At 34.4% G+C, this 9,393-nt stretch overlaps 2 protein-coding genes across 4 annotated transcripts; both read right to left on the reverse strand.

Annotated features, from left to right (window-relative positions):
- Positions 1 to 4,485: 4,485 nt before the first annotated feature.
- LOC130500904 (F-box protein At2g40910-like) lies at positions 4,486 to 5,842 on the reverse strand. Its single transcript, XM_056995827.1, has one exon. The coding sequence runs from the start codon at positions 5,812 to 5,814 to the stop codon at positions 4,573 to 4,575; it is 1,242 nt and encodes a 413-aa protein (XP_056851807.1). The 5' UTR covers positions 5,815 to 5,842; the 3' UTR covers positions 4,486 to 4,572.
- Positions 5,843 to 6,621: 779 nt separating this feature from the next.
- LOC108848363 (heptahelical transmembrane protein 4) lies at positions 6,622 to 8,819 on the reverse strand. Of its 3 annotated transcripts, XM_018621704.2 has the most exons (5): positions 8,665 to 8,819; positions 8,476 to 8,540; positions 7,970 to 8,231; positions 7,622 to 7,874; positions 6,622 to 7,372 (listed from the first exon to the last, which is right to left on the reverse strand). In XM_018621704.2, the coding sequence occupies exons 3-5, from the start codon at positions 8,224 to 8,226 to the stop codon at positions 6,719 to 6,721; spliced, it is 1,164 nt and encodes a 387-aa protein (XP_018477206.2). In that variant the 5' UTR covers positions 8,227 to 8,231; positions 8,476 to 8,540; positions 8,665 to 8,819; the 3' UTR covers positions 6,622 to 6,718. The 3 variants fall into 3 exon arrangements, with proteins under 3 accessions (XP_018477206.2, XP_018477208.2, XP_018477207.2); XM_018621706.2 differs by lacking the exon at positions 8,476 to 8,540 and having other exon boundaries at positions 8,665 to 8,812; XM_018621705.2 differs by lacking the exon at positions 8,665 to 8,819 and having other exon boundaries at positions 8,476 to 8,651.
- Between the last annotated feature and the right edge of the window lie 574 nt (positions 8,820 to 9,393).

Genomic DNA, 9,393 nt, shown 5'->3' on the forward strand with positions numbered 1-9,393 from the left:
ATTTTTTTTATTGCAGGGGTGCGGTTTTAGTGGATAAAGTGTCAGTTACTTACTCATTCCAATGGGATTACGTCCCAAGAGTCATCCTTGCTCGCTTTGAACTCCATGTATCAGGTTAGGTTAGGAGCTACATAATGTGTCTCTGTTAGTAAAACTGAAAGCTGGGATAGATAAATGATCGGTATCTATTTAATTGGTTGTGTATTCAGCTCATCGGGTATCAACCCTTCACACTGCCGTAGAAGTTTCAAGCTGCTTAGACTTGGTATGTATTGTATTTCCCTGAAACGAGGAAGAATGTGATTTCATTGTGCCGTAGCATTAAATTTGGTTTTTTTATTCTATTGATCACCTTGAGAATTAAATAACGCGATGAAAGTTCTGAGCTCGCTTTGCATCGATAAGCGGATTAAGACTGTATGTTACTGATTCTTCATTGATTGTGTTAATGGTAGCTTGTGCACAATTTAGATTAAGAAGAAGAAGAAGAAGAAGCAGGTCTTGTGATCTATGAGGACAAGGACACTGATGATGAAGTAGGAGAAGGACCAAATGAAGCAATGGAAAAAGATGAAGAAGGTGCAGGCGAATCAGAGTATGAAGCAGCTGATGGTGTCAATGAATTTGAAGATTTTGACATGATCGATTAAGAAGACTTCCTGAAAACGGAAATGGAGTTTTGATCTGTGTGAGGCTGTTTGGTTGGTTAGATGTTTAATGTCTCATCACGGAATCTCTAATACGTAATGGTTGTATTTATTTGTAGTACTGAAATTAAGAGTTTTATTTTGACATACGAAAAAGAGTTGACGTGAATATATAAGGCAAATGTTAAAAATGGGTGATCATACCAACCAAAAGTCAAGCATGGGTCTAGAAAATGATGGATCATAAGAGGTAACCATAATAAGGGCGAGAAACCTTCTGTGGAACATGGAACATCATTGAATATACAGAAGAAAAAATGTTGAGGAGTTCAGTGTGAGGGCCGGCCAAATAGTGGGCCAAGCACATGTCAGTGAGAGATGTGCAGGCAAATAAACAATACCACATCAGCGTCTTTGGTATTTTGCAATTTTCAATTACATAGAAGGAGGCTCTAGGTGAAATGGGATTCATATGTATAAGAAGGCAGATAAATCAGTAGAAGGTTTTGAGTTTAATATGTAAAAGAAAAACTCTCATCATTAGCTGTGAAGACTATTTCTATTGTCTCTGTTTTGTTTGTAACAACGGTTATAAGTTTGATGAGATTTGTTTCATCTCTATTCTTCAAATCTTTGACCACCTTTTTGGGTTTTATAGAGACAAACCATGTACCATTAAATCACAGTTGTTAGTATAAGTTAAAATTCGAAAAGACGGACTAAAGAATAAATTACATGTTAAAAATTGATGCTTAAGCCAAAACATGATACTAACAGCTATTAAGTATGAGTAAAAACGTCTTATACACAACTTTCCGCCATGCCAAATCTTAGCATCCTCGCATCTATAGCTCCAAAAAAATTACAAACCAAACTCTTGACCTTCAGTAGTAGAAGAATAACACAAAACCGTAACATTAAAAAACCCACTGTCATAATAACAAACTCAATATATAGTATCCCTTAGCAAACCAGTAATATCTTTATCTGTATAGTAATAATTAATATTTTTTTCATTGTATTTACCAAACTTAAAAAAAAATCTATAAAAGTTAATTATGTATTTACATTTTGGATTATTTAAACTATTGATTCCAAAAGAATAGAATGAACTAATCTATCAGTATGGCAGTTAATTATGTATTTACATTTTGGATTATTTAAACTATTGATTCCAAAAGAATAGAATGAACTAATGTATCAGTATAACAGCTAATTATGTATTTACATTTTATTGTTTATATTTTAAATAAACCCAATGTTTTGAATGTTAAACCTAACCAAAATAATAAAAATTATATTCCATTTGCTATATGTATATATTAAAATTTGAGCAAACGCTTAGGAAACTATATAACAATTACAATAATGAAAATATTTTCTACCTAATATAAATTATGATATCTAACAACACTAATAAGAATATAAATAATGTTAGTTTAAATTAGATGTATACAAAGATGAGATGAGGATGTGTTTTCACTAAAAATGAAAGGATACAACACAAAAGAAAGATCATAACTAAAATAGTACAATATCGTAAAATATATTTGACAACAACCAAAAAACGAAGACACATTAGAAAAATAAACAAAATCACATGTTAAACGAAATATACAATTTCGTAAACATAGAATACAAATTTAGCTATGCATACCTATTATAAACACTAAAAGTATTGATCATAGTTATATAAATGATCCTTTCAAAATATGTTAAAAATAATATAAAGTTATACCAAAATTGTACACAGAATTTATTTGTATAATTCAGAATAGTCAATTTTTTTATGTTAAAAATTAGAATATAACCTCTAGACACCAACATTTAAAAAAACCTTAAATATTATAATTCATTTTTCTTGTAAAAGCTTATAGAACATACTCAAAAATAGGATACAATTATATATCTTCATACATCATACATGAATCACACGTCCATCGCTTCCATTAATATTCTATAGAAACAAAAAAAAAAATTGTCATCTGGAACAAACGCAGTCAACTCACAACACCATCACAATCAAAAGATTATTTTACTGATACATCAATTTTAAAATGTGTCAAAGAGTTCCAAAATTTCACCTCCAGTGAAACTATCACCTACTTATTATATTCCAAATAGAATCAAACGATAACTCCAGAAACAAATGTAAAAAATATAGAAAATAATTCAAACACTGTTTATTAAACATATATTCAACTATTAAAATTATTTTGAAAACTATATCCCGTCCGGAGGACGGATCGACCCTAGTGAATATATAAAATATAAAGCTGAATGAATATAAAGACGATATTGGAAACATTCAGTAAACAACCATAAAATCGAATATATGAAAAGATCGACATGCTAGCTCATACGTCATACCTCATTTCGCAGTGGACGAGTGTAGCAACGTCATTGCAAATATAAAAAAATAAGATATTTATTTAACCTTTTTTATTAAACAGATATTTATTTAATCATTGTTCTTTATCTGAAAACATACATTCTCCTTGTACTCTTTTCGTCGTTTTGTTTCGTATTATATATTTGATCTCAAGAAATTGTACATGTTGTCACGTTTATTATTTTTTGGTAAAATATTGCCACATTATTTTGCCAAAGCTAACCATATAACAACGTTTGTCAGAGTCAACAATAAGTCTAAAAAACACCTGGGTAATTTTTCATGACAACGTTTACATAAATAGACAAAATGTCAGTTGTGACGGATGTGAAAAGATACAGATTAACAGATAAATGAACAAGAAAGATTAACACAAAGATTTAACGTGGTTAACCCATCGTAATTACTTTCAAATGCAAAGGTGAAGCTATAGCTGTAAACTGGGCGAGTCCACGTCCATTAACCCGTATCCATTTGTCCATTTATTGTTTGTGGACAAAGAGTGACTATGTCCATTAGAACCATGTCCATTAAAAACCATATCCACTAAAACCCATATTTTTATGGGCTGCCATAAAGTCCATAATAGACCATATAAGAAAACTTTAGATTTTAATTTATAAGCTTATAATTTATAAGCCTATAATTATATATACAAGTTCATAAAATTAAAATAATCCATAAATACAACAATTTTGGTTTTGGCAAGAAAACTTGATTTTGCGGTTTTAACGGAAAAATTCGATTTTACGATTTTGGCGGGAAAACCTGATTTTCTGGTTATGGCGGGAAATCCCGATTTTGTGGTTTTGGTAGGAAAACTCGATTTTGCAGTTTTGACGGGAAAATCGATTTTGCGGTTTTGGCCGGAAAACCCGATTTTATGGTTTTGGCGGGAAAACCTGATTTTACGGTTTTGGCGGGAAAACCCGATTTTACGGTTTTGGCGGGAAAACCCGATTTTTCGGTTTTGGCGGGAAACCCCGATTTTATGGTTTTGGCGGGATAAACCGATTTTACGGTTTTGGCGGGAAAACCCGATTTTCCGGTTTTGGCGGAAAAAACCCGATTTTCCGGTTTTGGCGGGAAAACCCGATTTCTCAGTTTTGGCAAGAAAACTTGATTTTACGGTTTTGGCGATTTTACGGTTTTAGCGGAAAATTCGATTTTCCGATTTTGGCGAGAAAACTAGATTTCTCGGTTTTGACGGAAAAATCCGATTTCTCTGTTTTGGCGGGAAAACTAGTAATACTATGAAGCCAAAACAAGTATAAGAAGTAATACTATGGATACCACATCATAACAAGAAAGGCAATTATACGTACGTACGGTTTTAAAAGACCATCTTTAACTAACAACAACGCGAACGAGAATGCGTGCTTAATTGATACCAATACAAGAACACACGATTAAACTCTATAAAAATATCATATTATAAAACCAGCTGTTAATAATAACATAAGTGTTTTTAATCTAACACACAAAAGAAAACAAAAAAAAACGCATTAGAGAGGTAAAAGTATAACAACTAATTCAAGTCTCCAAGGACACGAGATCCTCACTCTGATCCATCAACATCACGTTAATGGTCGATCTATCAATATTAAACCAGTGGTCCGGTATTCCTTTTATTTCGATCTTTGTCATATCATTGCTTCGAAGGTCATAACAGAGAATGTGAAAGGGAGAAAACATATCCTCTGGTATAAAGAAAACCTTGTTATTGTCAGTTGTACCTTTCATGGTGTATATAGTTTTGTTATTAATAACCAAAGGTAGCTGAGAAGACTGCAAAACCATAGTTTTCCTTGTAAAACTCTTCTTGTTCCCAGCATCTTCCACAGCCCATAAATCCAGCATACCCTTTTCCCTAAGATTGGTTAGGTCAATGATAGTTACTTTGCCACCATACTCTATAAGACTCACATTCTTCATCGTCCTTAGAAACACCTCATCTCCGTCCCTACCAGGTACTTGGATCATTTTGAAGTCTCCGGATCTAATGTGGAAGCTCACAAGCCCTAAACTATACGTACCAGTCCAACCCATGTAATATATAACCCCATCAATACACATTCCTCTTTTGGCCGGAATGTGAGGAAGATAGTCTGGTGAAGTTGGATACGCCTTTTTCCAGGAACCTTCTCCTCCAGCTTTTAGGACAAAGACCAGATGCTCTGACTTTGTCTCTCCCAAATGTTTCACGTAGACACCAGTTGACCAGAGCACATAGTACTGGTCGATAACTGAGTCATATCCAAAATAGTAATTGTATGATTTGAAGGCTTCTTCTTCTGGAGGAGCTGGTATGATGTTTTGGGATTTGAAGGCGGCAGGTATGGTGACTAGTTGTCGGGTGGCAGGGTTGTAGAACGTCGGCTTTCTAAAAAAAGGGTAGCACATGAAGCCACGAAGATTTTGTAAAACGTAGCCTCCCACCCGAGGGCTGGTCAGATTGTGGTCAACCACAAAGCAATTAGGATTAGTAGTGTCTGGAGCCAATGATAGTGTTACATTGTTTCTGAAGTCATTGTTATCCTGCAAACACATGTAAATCCGAGGACGAGGTCGGGTTGGAACTGTGAGAAAACGGTTACAAAAATATCTTGAGCTGATAAGCGATGACCAAAGCTTTGAGACACACTTGAATCTCATCAGAGATTTTGCCGGCAATCTCGCAAGGATCTCCTCCATCACCACATCATTAGGAATCTCCATCTTCTGCGGTATTCTTCTCTTCATCCTCTTCGGATGATGGATGAAAGACAAACCCATGTCGACAGAGCAGTTAAAGAAACCTATGAATGAAAGACAGAAAGAGGGAGAGGAAGAGGGAGAGGAAAAAAAGTCGCCCGTTTAGGTTTTAACACAGATACATGTAGAACAATTACTTATTATTAATGAAAAGTTGAAGCTATTGTAATCTTAATTATTAAAGGCACTCAAAAAAATACCATACTTTTGTTAAACGGTAGTCCTTGAAAGTTTTCATAATGTCAAGCACTCACACTTTTGTAAGTTTTCTATTTTTTTTTTCCAATTGTCCAATTTCTAACATTTAATTTCTTATATGATAGTTTTCTATTTTCTATCGTAATGGTCCATCATCATTATATAATCTCTATTATACACTTGAAAACAGAGGCACATATATTTCCCATCATGAACGATCATAAGAGGGATACCCGGGTCCTGTGTAAGACCGATAATCCAAGAAAACCATTGTTGTTTTGGTCACCCTAGAAGAGGGCAAAAGCATTGTTGTATCCACCAATCTTGTAGATATTATAACCCAAAAACTCACAAAAGGAGAATATAGAGTTGCGACTGAGACCAAAACATTGCCACTCACCGACTTCTTCTCTGCCTTCCTAGTTCCTAGTGGAGGTAGTACTATATATATGGTAAAGCATGGAGCGAACCATCTGCGGTTAGGTTTAGGAATATGCTCAATGATTCCTTGAATCATTGAGCAAAGAAGCTTGGAAACCAAGGAAAGAGTTGGATACATAGTACCATTTGGTTTTATTAGGTTAAGAGAGGATGTTTTGGATTTTGTCTGTTCAGTACTCGTTGTGAATATAAATAAGAGAAACATTTGCTTACACATAGACTTTTACACAATCCAACTTTTTGGCAAAGCTACAAAAAAATAAGATTCAAATATCCATCTTAATATTCAACATCCTTCAATATCTCTCCATTTGAGATACACAAGCCCTGCTCTATAATGTGTGAAGGCACCAGCAACCACCAGAACATGAAACAACTGATGGCTATGTCCAGCTATATCAAATTTACCAGGCATCCATCTCTCAGGTATCCTAGTCACATAAACCAAAGCTCCTAGCCCGTAAAGCAAACCCATCAAAACCTCATAACATGTAGTGTGAAGCGCTTCAGGCTGGTCCCAAAAGATGATCAGCTTGTGTAGGATGGGAGCTGCTCCAGAGAATCCCATTCCAAAGAATAGAGAGGCCCTCACAACACGAAACTCTGGTGTTTGGAAGACCGGTACTAAAGAGACAAGCACGGTGGCAATTCCTAAGATTGTAATGAAACCTAAGTAGAGGTTGCAGAAGAAAGGATCACACATGAAGGAGTAGTAGACAGGAGGGTAGAAGGAAGTAGCGATTAGAGCTGCGATTCCTGCGTAGTCAAGCCTAAGCATTATGTAAGCGACTCGCTCTGAGTGACACGAGAGGAGGTGGCACGTGCTGCTTGCTAGTAGACAGAACATTGCACCGCCTAGAAATGCATAGAATGGCCATCTGGTGATTGGTCTGAAGATTAAAGGAGCTATCATGTTTGCAAGATCTTCCTTCACCGAGTGCTTCAACACAAAGAGAAAGATATTATTAGAGACAAAGTCTCCAACATCTACAATTGAAAATATAGGAAAGGAACCTAAATAATATATAAGATAAATATGTAAGAAAAAAAAAATAATAATAACAATAAATAAGTCAATATATTTATCTTATATTAGTTTTAGGTTGGAAGTTCATCTACTTTAACAATATGAACTACGTAACATGTTTGAAACCCTAATAAGCAAAGATAAGAGTGTTTTTCTTCTTACAAGAACACACATGTCGGTGTAGTTGCCATGAGAGAATCTTTCAGGCAGACAGTTATAGAGAAGCTCCATGACATGCCACTTAGAAGGACTAGAAGGAAGGCGAGACATGAGGTCAGTGTGAAGTTTGTGAAGATCTGTCTTCCTCAAGATATCAGGTAAACGGTGTTGAAGTGAGTGAAGATCCACAACGCTTGGTACTTTGGTAGCTGTGTATATAGTAAGCGCAAGAAACAGGAAAAAACCAATCAAGTGCCTGCATATCCCATGCACACACGTACAGATTCAATGTTTCTTGGATCTTAAGAAAGGGAAAAATCAAGAAAGCTTTGATTGGATTTGATTACTTACGTCCAAACATTCAAGGTCTCGTTGTGGATAGTAAAGATGCTGAGAAGGATTTGTTTGATAGGCCATTCGGATCTGTAATGACCAATGATGTACTCGTTGTCTCTCAGATAAGCAGGCAATGCGTGATACTCCACCAACTGATATTTCACTTTCTGCCATAATCTCTTCCCTTTCACATTGCGTTGCTTCTTCTCTATTGTTTCGGATGGAAGATATTTAGGTTTTAATTGTTGCTTGATCTCTGCGTCACCACCCATCCTCTCTATTTTAGAGACCAAGTGAATCAAACTTTAAGGTCATTTAAATCAGACAGATCTAAATCACGATCCGGAAATAAAGTTTAGACATTTATGTTAAATCTTGATTTTTTTTTTTTGTGGACAAAGAAAATTCTCCGAATAAATGGGAAGCAGAGAACGTGTAGATTCAGCTACTTTCATTACAGCAAGCATTGTACTTTTGTTTTAATTAAGCTTAAATCTACAAAGGGTTTTGAGAAACTTTACCTGAATTTACGAGGAAAATAAGAACAAATTATTCAAATCCAGAAGGGTGTTCTTGGGATCTCAAACTAACATCGAGAGATAAACAATAATGAAAACAGAGTATTATGCTTTACACAAAAAAACAGAGTATTATGAAACGTTCTTATTAGATTTAGTGAGGAAAGAAGAGATTCGGCAAGAACACTTTACCTCGATTTCGAATGACGAGAAAAATCTTTAAACCATGCAAGCAAGATAGAGAATGAAAGTCAAAGCAAATAGATCTCGAAAGGCTCTGTTTGTCAAAAACAGGAGAGAGGGAGAGAGAGATTCAGATTCTGTTTTGGTATGAACTACAGGGTAGGTTCTGATGCCATTTATAGCTATCTTGGCTATAACTGGAATAACCAATATGGATTAAATAAATAATTATAATGAAAAAAAAATCAGATTTTTTTTAAAAGTGAATAACAAGAAAGTAAACAATTGTTTATAAAACTATTAATACATGTATTTTTTTGCTAGCATTTGGTATATTAATAAATTAAGGAACATATTTTTGTTTGTTAAAAATTATTTATTTCTAATTTATTTATTTTCATTCTGTTTATTTACATTTACTTTATTTGGTAAAAACCTTTATAAATGGTTCTTAATAACATCAATTTAATATCCTATATTCTCTTTCTCAAATTTTTTTTTATATACTCCCAAATTAAGACCACAATTTTGTTATATATTCCCAAATTCAGGCCCTTATTTTGTTCTTTATTTTCGTTTGGGCGAAGGATTAAATTTCAAAGCCATTTATGGCGTTTTGTTGTCCTTGAGGAATATGGAAAATATCATATTCGATTAACAAAGAATCGTAAAAGTCCCCACGAAATAAGGTGAAACTTAATGGAACATTCACGACCTCGGCCATTTTAGCGTTTGGCG

This window comes from Raphanus sativus, unplaced genomic scaffold, assembly GCF_000801105.2.
Source record: "Raphanus sativus cultivar WK10039 unplaced genomic scaffold, ASM80110v3 Scaffold0057, whole genome shotgun sequence".
Lineage (NCBI taxonomy): Eukaryota > Viridiplantae > Streptophyta > Magnoliopsida > Brassicales > Brassicaceae > Raphanus > Raphanus sativus.